General features: G+C 34.8%; 1 protein-coding gene across 5 annotated transcripts in view; it reads right to left on the bottom strand.

Annotated features, from left to right (window-relative positions):
• LOC143246197 (ecdysone receptor-like) overlaps positions 1-19,388 on the bottom strand; it is an 87,138-nt gene that overhangs the window by 34,666 nt on the left and 33,084 nt on the right. For all 5 annotated transcript variants that reach the window (XM_076492452.1, XM_076492450.1, XM_076492447.1 and 2 more), the window contains one exon: positions 16,426-17,041. In XM_076492452.1, coding sequence (XP_076348567.1) covers positions 16,426-16,828 — 403 coding nt within the window. In that variant the 5' untranslated portion in view covers positions 16,829-17,041. The remainder of the gene's footprint in view (positions 1-16,425; positions 17,042-19,388) is intronic.

Here is a 19,388-nt window from a genome sequence, read left to right on the forward strand (position 1 = left end):
AATGCCCCACGGCTGAAAGGGCGATCATGTTTGGTGTGACGGGGATTCGAACCCCCGACCCTTGGATTACGAGTCGAGTGCCATAACCACCTAGCTATGCCGAGTTTCCACCGAAGAGAATTGAACACTTGATCCTAGCGTTGTAAATCCGAAACCTCTTTCGAGCAAATTTACAAGTAAAGTTGTTTCCACAGTCGAGATTGATTGAATGTTTGAAATTAAGTACAGAGCTACACAATGGGCTATCTGTGTTCTGCCCACTACGGGTATTGAAACCCGGTTTCTAGCGGTGTGACTCTGCAGTCAAGAATTTATAGACACAATTATGAAAAATTTATGATTCTTTCCATGTGAGAAGCTCATCTTTTACCAACGTTATCATTGGGGAAAACGTAGACAAAATTCAGTTATTTAAAACGCATTCCGTATAACTTTATAAAGCAATACTTTCTTCTATAATTTTATATAAAAATCGAACCAACTAAGTCACAATATATGTTTACTTTTTCAAAGATTTGCGAGTAGTGACATCGAGGAATAACACAATCAAACATATTACAAAATTTAAATGGATTTACACATGATATTTTTATTTAGTAGTTGTTCATTTCCTCTGTGGTATTGCGTCATATTAATATGACTGTTTGGTAGAATGTGTGGGTGCCAACAAAGTATGCCAAGGTAAGGCGCAATAACCTGGTAATATATTTAAAAAAAAAAATCGTTTTCGCCAATCAGAGAGAGAAGTAAAGACAAAATACATAATTTCCGGATCAGTGGGTGGCCTTCTAACGTACCACCGGTAATGTCATTTATATTAGTATGCCCTTGATGTTCCTCCCTGCCTTGTAATTAGATAATTAAAACAACTGTTAAAATAATTCTAGTTCACTCTAGCAGTTGAAATAAGTACACTTACTGCATGTAAAGAATGGCATACTATGCATTTTTCAAAATAAAATTACGTTTCACGAACAACGTTTTAATTGGTGCGACAAAGCACAGAACGTTCAGTTATCAGGAAACTGATTTTCCAAAATTTTCCTAAACATGAATTCTGGTAAAATGAAACGGAACAAAAATGGAGAAGTGGTGGTTCACTAAAGTAATCTCCTTGGAATATTGAAAACCCGTTAAAGACGTCAAACTGCACGTGCAAGAAGTGGAAAATAAGCTCGAGAGAATGAGATGCTGCGCAGTTAGTGTCTGATATTGCAAGGATAAATGTTTATTACGTTTTGCAAACTTTCCCCTCCCCTTTCTCCTTTATGAAGCTTCTTGTTGGAGTTGGTTGGCTGAGGTGGCACTCGCATTTCAACAAGTATTTAGGCTAATCACTACCATCAAAACCTAGCTTGGAATTTATAAGTAACTAGGATGAAGGAACATGATAACACCTAAATAACTGAAAACAGAAGAACTTGAAAAATTTAAAGCTATTCTTAAAAATTTTGTTGTATAGCACATTATTATACGGTCACAATATACCACTCATAAGATAAGACAGTGAAATCTATGAATATAGGGGCATGACTTAGATGTAAGTACTGGGGGTAGATTGTAGAGTTCACTTTGACAAACAGGTATGGCGATTTCTTTTCTCACGTGCGTAGGAGCTATGCGTACTACTTGGCAAAAATGTTATAAAAACAACGAGCGCTAGGATACTAATCCCATGGAATTTCCAATGAACCTTAAATTATCAGGTTATTCGGTGGAGCAATGGTTGGCATTGGAGGAAAAAAAAATATCTATGTTAAAGATACAGTATCTGTTAATTTATGCAGGTTGAAACAGTGGTTTGGTGTGGCTCGCCAAGTTGCCCGACAGAAGCTTGGTACAGCTTAGCTTAGCCTGTTCCTTGTGATAATATCGTTTATTCATTCATTTCGGGGCCCGGCATGGCCAAGCGTGTAAAGGCGTGCGACTCGTAATCTGAAGGTCGCGGGTTCGCATCCCGGTCGCGCCAAACATGCTCGCCCTTTCAGCCGTGGGGGCGTTATTATGTTACGGTCAATCCCACTATTCGTTGGTAAAAGAGTAGCCCAAGAGTTGGCGGTGGGTGGTGATGACTAGCTGCCTTCCCTCTAGTCTTACACTGCTAAATTAGGGACGGCTAGCACAGATAGCCCTCGAGTAGCTTTGTGCGAAATTCCAAAACAAACAAACAAACAATCATTCATTTCATAATATTATTAGCTTAACAAGATACCTGTCCCGCGATGACACTTTACCATTGAATTATTGTTTCTCCTACCGCGTATTGTGTTGCGTATTTCATATTAGTCGGACAGGTTTCCAAAAAGAAGCTCACCACTAGGGGTTTCTCCTTGTCATTGTTATACTCTTGCATAACCAGATTTTTTGTCTCCAGCGAAAAACAAGCTTTCGTGTATGTTTCACGGATATGTAATTTCAATACACAAAATCGAATCAAAAGAAACAACAACAAACAAACAAGCTAGCTTTTTGTTAGTAAAGAAAGAAACCAACGCGTAGTTCAAAACTCTTTGCTATTACATTGGACTCCATACATCTATGAGCGTTTAACATTTAACAAAGCACGGTAGTCTAAAGTGCCTGTATTACGTTTGTATAACACACTATGATGTTCCAACGCGTGTCATCTTTATATAACAAAGAACGATGTCACGGTATAATATAATAAGATATTCCAACGTGTTTTATTGCCTTAATAAAAAAAGTACGACGGCACACTGTAGCACAGTACTATATTTCAACTTGTGAGTCACCAAATTACCCTCTGACACTTAAGTAACACAGAGCATAAAAACGAGTCTCTTATTTTTTAAATGTTACTTTTTACGTATTATTTCATCCACGTTGTACATATGAAACTTCCGACGCGTTATTGAGTTTTCCTGAATTTGTCCACAAATAGCGTCATCTGTTTCCACCTGTTACAATCAACGAATTTAAAAGAACAGACCAAAATATTGGAAGAAATCTCACAATTTCTGTATAAAATACAGCAGCAGCTAATGTGATTAACTGCAATATTAATGGTAGTTTTGACAACGAATCAAATTCTCCCAGGTGGTTTATAACGATAAAATTCGTGGTTCAATACTTGCGGTTGGTCATTGTAGATAACTTGACGCTTCAAAAGAAATAAAAAAACCCACCAATAACATCATGGGCATGAGTTACAAACTAGATGTATTATTTAATTGGTTATTAATTCAACATGGCCAGGTGGTTAGGGCGTTCGGCTCGTAATCTGAGGGTTGCGGGTTCGCATTCCCGTCACACTAAACATGCTCGCCCTTTAAGCCATGGGGACTTTATAATGTTATGGTCAATCCTACTATTCGTTGGTAAAAGAGTAGACCAAGAGTTGGCGGTGGGTGGTGATTACTGGCTGCCTCCCTTCTCGTCTTACACTGATAAATTAGGGACGTGAAGCTTTGCGCAAAATTCAAAACAAATGACAAACAAAATCAAAGCACATCAAATCCTGATGTTCCTCTTCCGTACCTAATTCAGCTTGTGGTAATAAGGTAAACAAATGCAGTGTTTTTGACAAGAGCCGACTGGATTATTATATACAAACTAGTTACGTAAAAGAGACTGATTTCTCTGAACACGTGTAAAATCATTTATTATCGGTCAAAGTCACTGTGATCTTCTATATAAAATATGGGTGCAAAGTTCGTAGTTATCTTAATTACTGTTCCACTTTGCATCACAGGTTTCGATGGGTGTTGATATCATCAATAATGTTATCTAAAAGTTCTTAAAAACTTGAAAAGGGGCAGTATTAATATCTCTTGTCTTCATCATCTTTCATACAGATGATAAACGACTCATTCACAAATTATTTTGAAAAAAAAAAAAAAGCAGGATTATGCAGCCGGAACAGTAACATACAGACAAGTACCTAAGCCAGTTAGCACAAAGTAGCTAGGTTTTATAATTAAGTTTGCTTTTATTGCAAATTGTCTCCTTAATACAACTTTATACGTTAATATAACTTAATAATCAACTAACTTTAAAACATATAAACATGCTTATAAAATATATCGCGTACAGCATGTATTATCCGTATTAGTATGAGCACCGTCGTGACTAGGAACTAACCAAACTTTCCTCATTGATACGAAAGGTTAACACCCTCTGGCTATTGTCATTAATTAAATAACAAGAAAAACAAATAATCAGTTCATATGTTTCTTGATTGGTATTCTATTTCATGCAAAACAATTCTGTTTAGTGTATCAAAAAACCCACAACTATGAAGATTAGTCAACATGAAACGATGATAAATAGCAATTTATTACAGCGATCGCTCAAAAATTAGTTTTAGAAATAATGTCCTATATAAATATAATGCTTTAATTAAGACATAACAACATTATTAAGTTTGTTATCTTTAGGTAATGATTGTAAATGCAATGAAAAGGTTTTTCTCATGCTATAAAAACATTCCTGGAACTTCTCAAATTTCCTGGAAAAGTTGTTAACAAAAGCATCTGTTACTAACCTAAACTCTATACACACTTGAGTTCGAGGAAAAAATATTTGACAACATAACAACACATATGATAGAAAATACATTTTACCGTAAAAAGAAAAGAAAACGAGGGTAAACAAATACTGGTTCACAGCAGGAAATATTAACACGTGATAGCAGGACAAATAACTAAAGAGGAAGCTCAAAATGATACAAAAATACCTCTACAATTAGTTCAAACATTAGAAAAAAGTTTACAGTTTAGCACAAAGCTACACAAAGGGTTGTGCTGTTCCCACTACACGTATCGAAACTCGGATTTTAGCATTATAAGCTTTAGACTTATGTTGAGTCATTGGTTCGTTCAGAGGGAGCTTCTTTAACATTTTGGATAATGATTTAGAAGAATAAATAATACGTCATGTGTCTTTTTTACTGATTCAATGTGGGAACAAACATATGGAAGCTCGTATGTACGTGTAAGTTTTGATTATGCAGTGACTTAGCTTTTATGCGCTAAGTTTATAGTTTTTGTTTATAATTATATACGTCTTGGCGATAAGTAAACAAAATAAAACAAGAGCATCAAATACATAACTAGCAAATAAGTGTGTTTTCTTATAGGAAAGCCACATTGGGGAATCAAAACCCTTGATCTTAGCGTTGTAAATCCATAGACTTACCTCTGTACCAGCGGGGTACAATTAGCAAATAAATAAATAGGCAATTGTTTATCAACCTAACATCAACTTGTTTTATTTTAATTATGACATACTTTAATGTCCCATAAAATTATGGCCATTAAGATGCAAAAAATTGTTTATCCGATTCATTCTTCGATTAATTTGTCACTTATCAATTAGTATCACATAAACTAACTAGTGGATAAATAGTACCTACATTTAAGAGTCATTTATAATTGATTTATTTATAAAGCTTTATTGTATCATACGAATTTCGTAATTTCGGCTACTAGTTAACAGTAAAATGTTGCACGTAATTTCGTGAATTTATAATTAGAGGTTATATTAACATTTTTTGTCGTAGACATCCAGTTACTATTTTTTGAAAATAGGCTTATAAATAGTCAGTTTTGTCAAATTCTTTTGGATGTTAATCTATTAGAAGCCTTTTGGGTATTAACTTATTAGAGATCTTTTGTATATACTATAAAAGCCTTTTTGTATAACTGCAGGCTATAGTGCAGTTTTGCTCATTAAATCCATTTAAAATATTTTTTAAAACCTACTTAAATGGTCTGTATTTTTTGCGGGTTTGTAAAAGTCATTGTGAATTTCCGTTAGTTTGTTATTAATTTCAAGATATAAAAGAAGCGACTACTGACGTTTTCAAACTTTATCCATCCAGCTATTGGGTGTGTGTGTGTTTTTCGTATAGCAAAGCCACAAAAGGCTATCTGCTCAGCCCACCGAGGGAAATCGAACCCCTGATTTTAGCGTTGTAAATCCGGAGACATACCGCTGTACTAGCGGGGGGGCCAAGTTATTGGGGTTGATATGTCTATCAAGTACTTGACTTATCTGCTAGCTCTTTCCTCTTGGTAAGCGCTTTAACAATTTCCGAATGCCCGTTTTTTTTATTAATATAATTTGGATATTATCTTCACCTGATGCTTTCCTTTGTAGATTAGCGATATTTCAAGTAAGATATTTGTTTGTTTTGTTTTTGAATCTTGCAAAAAAGCTACACTGGGAAGGCAGCTAGTCACCATTACCCATCGCAGACTCTTAAATTACTTTTTTACCAACGGATATTTGGATTGACTGTAACATTATAAAGCCCCCAAAGCTGAGAGGGTGAGTATGTTTGGTGTGACGGGCATTCGAACCCGCGACCCTCAGATTACGAGTCAAGCGCCTTTAACACCTGGCTATGCCGGGCCCCAGTAACATAACTACAGTAGTATTGATTGGTCTAGTTAACTAGTAAAGGTCCACCAGTGGTAAATAGAAAATTTCATTCGAAAACGAGGTTAATGTTATAATTAAGATGATGTTATTTATTGAGAAAAAAAACCTTGCTGGACTTGGGGAATTGGTAGCTTAAAGTGTCAATCACTTTAGTAAAACGGCTTAAGTGGTTCCAGAAATCTTATAGATCTTTCTTGATGCTTAATGCTGAACAAACTTTTCCTGTATTTTTCGGCATCATTGATAATTTCAGTATTAGACTGTTAGCTTGTTGAAATTCTGGGTTAGATATATTAGCAATTTCAATTAAATATTTGATAGAGTAATTTGCAACAACCATCTTACACTAGTGTTGAGTTACTGTACAAGTTTAAAAATTCGTGGCTGTATTTTCACCCATCTTTAATTAATTAATTAATTTATATGTAAAAATTCAATTATTATTATATGATATCCAACAAGAAAAAAATCCCCCAAACTGTGTTATATAGGCTCGCCCTTTCAGCTGTGGAGCATTATAATGTTACGATTAGTCTCACAATTCGTTGGTAAATAAAATAGCTCAAGAGTTGGCGGTGGGTCGTGATGACTAGCTGTCTTCCCTTTTGTCTTTCACTGCTAAATTACGTGTAGCTTTGTGCGAAATTCAAAAACAAACGCTTGACATTTGTAAGAAAGCAATCGTCTTGTTTGATGCTGAACATAAGTCGATCAAGTATAAATTGATGGATGTTTTAATACAACATCAGGAAAACGATAAAAAGAAATAAATTTATCTTTCGACTGCAAATGAGCAGTACCACTTTCGAACAATACTACTTATGTACTCATCAATTCACCTCTTGCTTAGAAATCTCCGTTTAAAAAACGATTTTTCTCCCCTACTTGCGCTAAGATTTTGGTGAAAATGCAAACGTTGCGAATGTAGACACAATAGGAGATTCTATTGAAGTTAATAGGGATCTCCGCTTCTGATATGTTTTTACTGTATGTGAAAGTATTACGTCTGCTTAATTATCTGTGTTGCTTAAGAAACATAATAACAACCATATAGAACGAGCTAATAAATGTGGGACTGCGTACCGTTGTTTGTTTTAAGGGTAATAGCAACCATATTATGTTGCACTCCGATTCATGAACACAAACATTGACAGCCTACCTACCCTTTCTTGCATGTACAAGTTTAGGAACTAGAAACAGTTTGTTTGTAAAACACCAAGGAAGTAATTAACATAGTTATACTTAGAAATTATAGTACAAAATAACATATTGAATTGTACAGTGAGAAAACATCTCTAAATAAGGGACTTTGTTTAAAACAGATGTTGTTTTTTATGTGTTTTTTGGTTTCATTTTGTGATATTTCACGTGATTTATGAGCTATTCCATTATATTATTATGTACAAAATTGTGCACATATATTTACCTCGTTCTGAAACAGTCAGTCGTTAGGACTTTCTGGAAAATACTATATTATTGGTAGTTAAATGCTTAACTATTTACATTTGAGAAATTTCTGAAATTTTGTGGTAGGGTGTGCAGGTGTGACAAAATAAAATTCTTGTGGGAGGTAAGGGTGGAAGAGTAGGTTAATAAGAAAAGTCTAGAAATTGAAACAAAAACAGTAGATTTCTTAAGGCATAGGAAGGAATTCTGGAGTTCTCTGAAATACCCTGCAACTCGAGCTAAATCCCATAAATCATGTTCTACACGATCATGTAATTTTTCGTGTTTCGTGTCAAGTGTTTTAAATTTGCAACTGTTTATTAAAAACATTGGCAGGTTTTCTGAGGTCGGAGAAAAGTCATATTAAACATAAGTGGTGGTACATAACTCTTGGGTTACTTAACAGTTACGATGTATTGTTACTTGAAGTTTATTCGTTTTTTGTTAAAATCATCACATGACGTCATGCGCCAGTATTCAGAACCAATACTGCAAGGGGAAGGATGCAAGAAAGTGATACATTTATATGTTTTTAACTTACCTGTAAGTTTTTTTTTTTTTCAGTAGATGATGAGGGAATTATGAAATTTCGGAATAACTTTAGGTCACAAAAGTTTTGTGATAATGAGAATATTGCTTGTCTTTTTTCTCCTTATAATTTGTTTGATTATATCAAGGATAGGTATACTACTTCTAATCTTGCTCTGTGGATAGCCAAAATTATAATAATTATCATTTCAAAAATTATTACTAAATGTTTGTTTGTTTTTGAATTTCGCACAAAGCTACTCGAGGGCTATCTGTGTTAACCGTCCCTAATTTATCAGTGATGACGAGAAACCCACTTGTTGAGAAATATATATGCAAAAACGGCTCGTTTGGGCTGAGAAAACGAGCCGTTTTTGCATATATACGTCCCTAATTTAGCAGTGTAAGACTAGAGGGAAGGCAGCTAGTCATCACCACCCACCGCCAACTCTTGGGCTACTCTTTTACCAACGAATAGTGGGATTGATCGTCACATAATAACGCCCCCACGGCTGAAAGGGCGAGCATGTTTGGCGTGACCGGGATGCGAACCCGCGACCCTCAGATTACGAGTCGCACGCCTTAACACGCTTGGCCATGTCGGGCCAATTATTACTAAATGTAGGGGTATTTAATGTTCATAAAATTAATTTGGAATATTAGAATACTAAATGACGAAAACTGAATACTTGTATCAATGTATACGTAAACTACGGGAGACATATACTTTCCAAATATACCACTTCTTTTGGGATGACTATTTTCGTTTTCCAAAAGGAAGACTAAAAACATTTATGCTGATCCATTCCAGATGCTGGTAGTCGGTTTACTTTTGCGTAATGAGTCACTAGACTTATTTATGAAAAAGCGCCAAAAGATGTAAAAACGTTAAGGGAAAAAAAAAATCAGAATTTTGTGTATCGTATTTGATCAATTGTTTTTATTTACAAAATGTTTGTTTGTTGATTAAATTGAAAAAAGTTTTACTTATAAACTTTTTGATGTAGTTATATTTATCGAGTTCCATTTTTAAATCGAGTCATTATTGCTGTGAATAGTTTCTAAATTTCTGCGCAAACTTTCTTTTTAAAACTACAACTGATGTTTTTCCATGGGTCTTGACTTCTTTTAGCCATTGGATTCTGCATCATATAATGAAACGCATATGCACAGAAGTGTTTTCCATAAATCCAATAAAATATGTGTATTTTTTCTGTAAGCTTGTGCATTACAACAGAAAGGATGAAAAGGGAAAATCTTGGGAAATGTCGGTCTCCATAATTGCTTTTATTGTAAAAGTACAGAAAATGGCCGTTATTCCCTTCAAACTTTGCTTTTGTGACCTGCATAATGAAATTTAGAAATTAACCTATTTTCTATATAAAAACGGGCAAATTTGCACATTTTGATTTACATTAGGTCTGAATAAAACAACATATGAATCAAGATGTTTAGAAGTGAGTAGTTTCTCGAGATTTGCGTCTGTAATGTAAATTACTTTCACGTATCAGTCCCCAAATATAGTCATGGAAGGTCCTGATACATGATAGCAGATGCATTCTTCCCAGCCCGACGTTTGGAAGGGTCCACCATACAAAAGTAGCAATTGCTAGAGTGGTCAGTGAGTTCACGCCAAATTCTTGGAAAAGCGAACATCACGGCTCTCTTTCCCCTCTGTACCATCCTGCAAAAGAGCAAAATAAAATTATTATGAAAAATAAATTTATTTCATCCACAACTAATGTGTTAGAGGTTCGTACAAAATATTTTATATATGATATTTTTTGTACTATTGGAAATTAAAAAATAAATTAAAAGAATTTTAAATTTTAAAAGGTCTAAAATTCGTATAATATAAAATCTTTCTATTCAAACAAGCAAAAATTGTCTTTCTTACCTTCTAGAGTTTTTTTGCAGTGCTCGTAGGTAAAATGAGGTGCCCATGGTTTGTCTTGTTCACCGACAGGCATGCCGAAATATGCTTCACACATTTTAGTAGATGCTGTTACAGAGTACTTTTCGCTCTTGTCTTGATAAATTGGCCACATACATAGTAGAATGCGTCTGGAGGGTGCTTGCAGCTTCTTAATGCCATCTCTGATAAAATCAGATAAGTGTATGTGTTCACTTAGGTAGCTAGAACCAAACTGAAGTGGTGAGTGGTGAGCTCCTGCATATATATTACTATGGAAAGTTCTAGAAAACTCTAAAAGGTTCTTGAAAATTCTCGTAGGTTCTACAACATTCTAGAAAATTCTCTATCAGCTACTCGGCACTGAATCTACCTGGAATGTTCTGGAAAATGAGTACATTTGAAAAGTTCATTACCCAGGCCACAAAAGCAAACTTTGAAGAGAAAAATAGGTCTTTTCCAATTACTTTAGGCATAAGCAATTGGGAAATAACACTTACTGCCCAGGAACAAGAAAAAGTAAAACTTTTGTTACATAATGTTATTTTAAATTCTTTTTAACGATGTTTTAACATCCATCTAATGTTTTAGTCGTTGTTGTGATAAACCTGGAATTTTCCAACGATCAGCAGAAGAAGTCGTCCAAAAATGTTAAAATCCAATCAGAACAGGACAAGAAAATTGCAAATAAGTGAGAACAGTAAAATTAAGATACCACGCTATTCTAATTTTAACCACTGTTATTGTTTTGAATTGCTCCGTGATTGACAGACTTAGATATGCTTAATAATAAATAAACAAGTGGAAACCGTAAGAATTATATGTGTGCAGAGTGTCCTAAATGTCAGAAACATGTTAAAAACTAATCTTGCAGCGTAAATCAAAGTCAACGTGTTATGATCCTGAGTAAAAATAGTCTTGCTGTCAGGAGGCTATTCATCACACCAAAACAATATTTTGGGAGTTTTTCGATGGTTTCTGAAACAACAAATTAAACTCTAAACTTGTGCAAAATTTAACATAATAATTCATCTATCTGATTTTTTTTCTTGCTGAAAGTTGCCACCAAAACCTGGCAATATCTGTACGATTGACTCAAGATTTTAGGGTTAAAATAAACTATTTAAAACATTTAAAACTACATATATGCTATCTTTTAACATTATTCATGTTCTATTAACACTAGTTTTGTTTTCTTTGATTCCCTTGTCTACTGTCAGCTTGTTTATTTTATATCAACATGTTTTTTGAACGTAATTGTAAATTTTAAGATACAAAGGTATGACAGGCTATACAGAATCGTTCAAGGCTCTCTTCAAAAAACTGAATTCCTATATTACTAATAATTTCTACCCGTCTGTCTACGAGGTTTTCAAGCAATCTTTTTTGACTGAAACTGTCACCAATACGACGAGACTGTATTGCTGCGTCTCTCAGTCTGTCGTTTGATGAAAGAATCTCACAATAATTGCCAAAACGAAACTATGTGGTACTAGATTAGCTTGTACCACACGTCTTTTACAAATCTCTAACTGAATATCCTGTTATTCGCACACTTTCTACCTGAAAATCAAAATATGATGTGAATAACCTTAAGATTGGATACAGAGTTAATGTGCAAAATTACGAAACTGCCAATTCTCTAACATTGGTGGAAAAAACAGCAACGTAATGAAGTTGATAGAACAAAAAAATACTCTCTTTTTCTCAATAAGAGCAGAAATTGTATGGACAGCCACTTCTTTCAATTACACAAGAAGATCATTTTGTTCTTCGGCCCCTAATATTGCTGGTGTTATGATTTGTTATACGTACGAAGTGAGTTTAAGTGTCGCTCTTTTAGTAATACCATCAGTGTCATTCTCAAGAGACGTATGCGAAGCCACTAAAATAAATTACATATTTTCTCAGTGTAGTCAGTTAAGATTATCCTCTCACTTTCAAGGCTGTTAAATTGCAAATAAAGACCGAGAAACAGGACAGTATGAGAAACTTTTATAAACACGTACCATCCAAAAAATGTCAAAGGAAGAAAAGACAGTCTTACAATCACATTATGGCTCACTAAATGCTTAACTTGAAGTAGCTAACGTCTGTAAAGCTCAATGTGTAAAATTATGTACTTGTAATGTGATGTATAAAGTACTAGGGCGAATATGCTAAAAAACAAACTGGAGTTAAATGTTATCAAAGCGTACAATACAGTTGTATATTTCAATTTATTTTTTATAACTAGAGAGGAAATAATATTAATTGAAAAAGTGTAACACAAAAATTGAAATAATTTAAAATGAAAATGAGTTTTATACAAGTCGGTAATTCTTCGTCGCTTACCATATAGATATGATTAAGTCAAAAGAAATAAGACCCCCAGTGGATCAGCGGTATGTCTGTGGACTTACAACGCTAAAAACCCGGTTTCGATACCCGTGAGGGTCAGAGCACAGATAGCCTATTGTGTAGCTTCGTGCTTAATTCAAAACACCAACTGAAACCTATGTTTCTCCAGAACTTGAGCTATAAATTTTACTTATTGAAACGTCGCGTTGAATTGTACAACTTATTAGTGTAACAATAGCTGTGCAAGAAATGTAACACCATACACAACACAAACAAATTATTCGGTATCGTAATTTTACACACAAAAAAACATATTTTGTGATACGTTTGAGAGCTTCATAATTTGTTTGTGTATTCACCGTGTACATATTTGACATTAAAGAAGTTGTTTATTCTGAAATTTGAGTCATTATGAGTGTATTTACTTGTAATAGTTGATGTTTGACGAACAAAAAACAAACAATAGGTTATCTGCACTCTGTTCATCGCGGAAAATCGAACCCCAAATTTTAGCGCTGCAATTCCGTAAATTTAGCGCTGTCCCACCGAAGGGCACGTCATAAATCAGATGCAACGGCAACAAAGTTTTTGCCCTAAATTTTTTTTTTTTTGAATTTCGCGCAAAGCTACTCGAGGGCTATCTGCGCTAGCCGTCCCTAATTTAGCAGTGTAATACTAGAGGGAAGACAGCTAGTCATCACTACCCACCGCCAACACTTGGGCTACTCTTTTACCAACGAATAGTGGGATTGATCGTAACATTACAACGCTTCCACGGCTGGGAGGGCGAGCATCTGTGGTGCGACCGGGATTCGACCCCGCGACCCTCGGATTAAGAGTCGAACGCCTTAACACGCTTGGCCATGTCATGCCGGCACCCCCTAAATATTAAAAAAATCCCATGTCACGAATAAACATCAGAGCTCACGTGCTGGAAGCATGATAAGAAGGTTGTGTACACAGAAGAATAAAAAAAAAAGAACTTTGTGCGTCTCTTGATCTTATTTCCTCTCACTATTCTTGATGCACACCCTGACTATCAAGAATGGAAGATCTATGGCTCAGGATGTTAGGTATATTAATGTTGTACACTCATCTCACAGAATCCATGTTTGTACGTCTTTTAACCTTGATATCCTTTTATTCATAATCCATCTTTGTTTCTTGATTATTTATTCCCTTTTTTAATGCTTACGTAGTAACAACTAAAGCGGTTAGCACAAAAATAGTTAGTAATTTTGGTTATCTATAATGCTTTATTTATAACTTTTTCATTAAAACGACGCGACGTGTTTTCACTAAGTAGCCTACAACAGAACCTCAGCGACAAAATGAAACTGTTTAACATTTTATTTGAAAAACAAACAAACAAAGACTTTGTTATTAGCTTCCACTCATAAACGTAACTTTGGTTTTTTGTATTTAATGTTTTCGTACTCTAAACTATCTACAAAAACTATTTCGATTTGTTAAACATTAAAAAAAAGCTACAGGTTACATACACACAAAATCATGCTAAATTTAGGAAGCTCTTTACATCTACAGTAGAAAAATGTTGCCAATTAAAACGTTTCACAAAAGTGGTGAAAAATAAAATCAGGCTAAGATTGTTACCCAGCCAATAAAAATTAATGCACGGTGAGCAACTACGTCTACATACATATACACTAGCTTATGTTTAAAGAAAACGGTTAGAAGGCAGCCATGTGGAATTGTTACTATCTGTTCCAAGTAAAGAAATATCAATCAAAAACTCTAGTTTTCACTTTTATATTTATCAGAATGAAGATCAATATCCTAAACTAACTAAATGTTTAGGGCACGATGTTTCAAATCATGTGTTGCCCTTGGAACTACTTCCTTCCTTACCGATCGTGTTCGCTCTGATGGTCAGGATTACGCACCCAGGATTATGCCCAGCACCATAATTTTCATTCCAACAAGCTTCATCGAATGGTGGCGAGGTAACGTTGATAGCACGTATATTAACAAGTTTATCCCAGAACAATGTACATGAACGTCGGTCTTATGATCACGTTTAATTAAACAGATCAAAGGTACAAAAGTCCATTGGAGTAGTATATTGATCTTATGGAGTTGTTGTGATTCTAGTTTCTTCAGCCATCTTTCTCATGAAACAACCAACGAAATCGAGGATTGGCTGGAAGTCTGTGAACATTTACCATCTTCATATCATTCTTCATATTTAATGGTATCACAAGATATGCCCAAATTCATCTCAACGGAATTTTGGACTTTAGAGTACCATTTTTTTCACGCATGAAAAAGCTGTTTCAAATTAACTTGGAGTGCAGTTTCGGAGCCCATTGCTTTCCTAAACATTTTGCTATGAAAGTTTCTACTTTCACAAAAAAATCTGAATCCCCTATTTTTGAATATTATTGATCTTTGATTCTCTTTCGTTTAACAGTCTCGTCCCCCGCTAGTACAGCGGTAAGTCTACGGATTTACAACGCTAAAATCTAGCGTTCGATTCCCTCGATGGACTCAGCAGATGGCTTGATGTGTCTTTGCTATAAGAAAACACATGTGCGCGCGAACACACACATTTTAACAATCTCCTTCAATATCCTTCAATCAAAAGAGTTGTTATATATTACTTCAGCAATAAGTCTATTCGTAGAGACATCGTATTTTTTAATAGTCGAGAATTTGCATGAACAAAATTACTTAGGTTCTAAACAAGCAATCAGTAAAGTCACGTTTCGGTTCGTATCTGCTGCAATACACCACAATATAAGTAAGCCTAAATTGTTCTGACAAAATATGAGTAGCCCTGTGCATTGTATTAAGACAGGTATCTAAAAGCAGTAGCAATAATCTCCAGAATAGATCAAAACATGTTTGTAAACCTTTCTTTCTGATGAATTACCAAATAAGGGCAGCCTTAGATGTATAATATTTGTCTGTTTTTTTTAATTACGCGTAAAGCTACACGAGGGCTATCTGCGCTAGTCGTCCCTAATTTAGCAGTGTAAGGAAAAAAGAGAGAAAAAAGCTAGTCACCGCCAACTTTTGAGCTACTCTTTTACCAACTAACAGTGGAATTGATCGTCACATTCTAACGTCCTCACAGCTGAAAGTGCGAGCATGTTTGGTGGGACGGGGATTCGAACCCGCGACCCTCAAATTAGGAGTCAAATGCCTTATCCACCTGGCCATGTCGGGTCTCTATTTCTTACGTGCACAATTTGACAGCTTTGTTACTTATTGTGTGTTATATCACAGGTTGTAGATCGCATAGTAAGGCAGAGTAAAAGAAACCTATTTCTGTAATCTCTTTTCAGGCACGTTGTGCTATTATACTGTGAGCAAATAAAGTAGAAACGTTGTTGCTTAGCGCAATCAAAAATAAACTTTTTATTAAAAATTTCAGTCGACTAGTTTCGATAACATAATTACTATAAACAGATTAAAACTTTCTAGAACATCCAGCATTTGTTACTTCTCTAGCTTTAAGGAACAATTTGAAAAATTAAAGAAATCTGAGTAATAGAAAAATTAATTGATTTCTTAATTTTATACTCTTTGGAAATATTTCATTTGATTGAGTGATTTATTCGCTACAATTCGCACCAATATCTGAATGATAAATGTTTAACATTTCCTAGTTGTTAATGAGTTATTAGATCTGAGTTCGTTTTGGTTTTATTAACTTAGATTAGGAATTCTGTCAAATAATTAAGACACCTGTTAATTCTGCTTTATAACTACATACCTCTAATTAAACAGATTCAGATTTGAAAAAAAAAAAAAAAAGATCTTTAACTTACCTGACAAACTGTTGCCATCATCACTACCAACTGATATGGGGGATAGTCCATTACTCGTTGTCACAGAGTGACCGTTCAAGTATAGGGAAGGGGACAATGATCCCATGGACATCTGAGAGGGTGAAGGAACCCACGTTTCATTGTCCTGTCGAAGTCGTTTGGCTGAATAAAAAGTTGAACCTCCTACTGCATCGGGGGTATTACCAACACAAGAAGTAGGGAGACGGGGTTCCACCTTGACAATATTGGGGAGGTTGGGGGACAGGGCCAGGGGCGAAGCGTGACCAGCAACAGCGCCACCTTGATTGGTTTCACTTATGCATAGGTTGCCAGGTAGCGTAACAGGCTTCATGGTAAAGTTCAGAGCGTGTAGATACCTCTGCAACGATTCCTTGTTGTCCATAACAGCTTCTGCACAAAACAAAAGGCTAGACAGTGGCGGTTAGAGACATTCAGAGCCACCAGGTGGGGCTGCCCAGTGGTTGCCTCATGATTAATTAGTTGTACCTGTCCTCGAAAGGCTTTAAATAATCTTCTACAACAGGATACTTCGATAAGCTGTCACGTTAACTATGTTTAAAGACTAGGAGTCAGCTTACACAGAATCCCCACAGACCTGCGGATGATAGGAATATTAGAGAGAGTAAAACCGCATACATACAAATTACATCCATATGCCTGAGCCTGCAACAAGTTCAATGGCAGAATAACTGTTATGTAGCAAACCCTAGTAGTATTTATTTATGGTGTCCTACACAAAATAACATGTCGACGTACTAGAAAACTTACTGGATTCATGGCTCTTCTCGTTATTCAAATACATGTGGTTTCTTAAGCCTAAGTTTTATGGCATGATATTTACATAAAATAGCCAACATCAGTAGTCATTGTATTCATAACAAATATATATTCCAGTATAATGTATCAATCCTATAAAAAAGTAACATAACTGCTGTTATAAAAAATTAATTTGAACACACAAAGAAAAAGATATTATAAAATTAATGTGAATGTATAATGGTAATCTATAAGTACACTACTTGAATACAGTTCAGAAATCGTGTTTTGTTTGTTTTTTGAATTTCGCGCAAAGCTACTCAAGGGCTATCTGCGCTAGCCGTCTCTAATTTAGCAATGTAAGACTAGAGGAAAGGCAGCTAGTTATCACCACCCACCGTCATCTTTTGGGCTACTCTTTTACCAACGAATAGTGGGATTGACCGTCACTTATAACTTCCCCGCGGCTGAAAGAGCGAGCATGTTTGTGTGACGGGGATTCCAACCCGCGACCCTCAGATTACGAGTCGAACGCCTTAACTCACCTGACCATGCCGGGACCGTCATGCTTTGAAATCGATATTTAAAAAAAATTAATGCACAGGAAAGTAAAAGTTATTTGTTGTTTTACGCTATGCATATCATTCTTTTTTTTTCTCAAAAAAAATGACATACATAAGAGCCAGAAATAAAGTTCTAAGCCTCTTTTTTTCTTTTTTTCTGGCCCGGTAAATTTAAAACAACATAATAAATAAATCAGTATTAACTATTAAAATACCCATTTAATCTGAAAGTCTAAAACTTCATAATAAACCAATCAGTATTAACCATTAAAATACCCATTTAGTCCGAAAATCTAAAACTTCATAATAAACCAATCAGTATTAACCATTAAAATACCCATTTAGTCCGAAAATCTAAACAAATCAATACTAATTATAAAAATTCTACACGCAACAGTTGCTTAGTCGCAATATTAGTTTCGAATTTGTGAAATGTATATATATATATATGATTTTGTTCAGTGTATCTATCTATTTACCTATATATATTTTGTTTGTGTGCTTGTGTATTTGAGCACAAGAACAGATCAACATGAAAATGGTCAAGAATATCACACACACATATATGAAAACATGTAAAGCTGCGTAGATTTTTTTAACAGAACATACCCTCGTATTTGTACCTATATGCGTTTATTTTTAAACAAAAAGCCATAGCTTTCAGTGTGCTTTCTTTTCTTACCATAAATACACACACGTTATATATATATATAAAACAGTTGAAATTACAATACGAAGTCCCTTACTAAAATGAATCTTTTACGTATACAAAAGAAACATCCTGTTGTTTAAGTCCCCTGAAAGCGGCCTAGAGGTAAATTACTAAAACAATTCAGTTATGAACATCGTATCTCCCGTTGCATCTATATAACTAAACATTTTTTCATCGTCCATTCATTAAGCCATGCATAGACAGGAAACATACGTATACATGCACGAATAATACACAATTCCCCGTTCTTTTTTTCATTTACCTTATTTCTAATACTATAACAAGCAACGTGTGTGTTGTTCATGATATTATTATCACGTACAGCATATTGCTCTTTCGTTATTTTGTGGTCAGTGAATTGATAAACGACCAATATTTCTAAGTCTTTAATTCACTGTGTTATTCATGATGTACGCAGGTATGCAACAGGTTTACGTACACACAAAAGAAAGTTAAAGAAGTCCTAAAGTATTATTTTGAAATTAAATTTCCACGATTTATATATATATATATATATATCTAATATCAATTAGGTTTCCATTACACACTGATTACCATTAAAGAATTACAGTTGATAGCGGAAGTAACGCCTCAATGTGTACAACAAAATAATTACTAAATATTGATATTATTTCTTTAAAAAATAAAACAATGAATTACTGGTAATCAAGGAAAATTCGCTCAATATGATGAAAATCCTGAACTGTTATTCCTGTTCTGTCCCCGAAATATCAATTATTAAGAGCATATAGTTTTATTGAAAATAAAATATAGCAACAAATTCAGTATGATATATAACATTAAAATGTTATGTGAGTCGATTTCCTCTTTAACATTTAGGTATAAATACTGTCTGTTTCACCACAAAGCTACACAATAGGCTATATACGCTCTATTCACCACGAAGAATC

Source organism: Tachypleus tridentatus, chromosome 3, assembly GCF_004210375.1.
Source record: "Tachypleus tridentatus isolate NWPU-2018 chromosome 3, ASM421037v1, whole genome shotgun sequence".
NCBI lineage: Eukaryota > Metazoa > Arthropoda > Merostomata > Xiphosura > Limulidae > Tachypleus > Tachypleus tridentatus.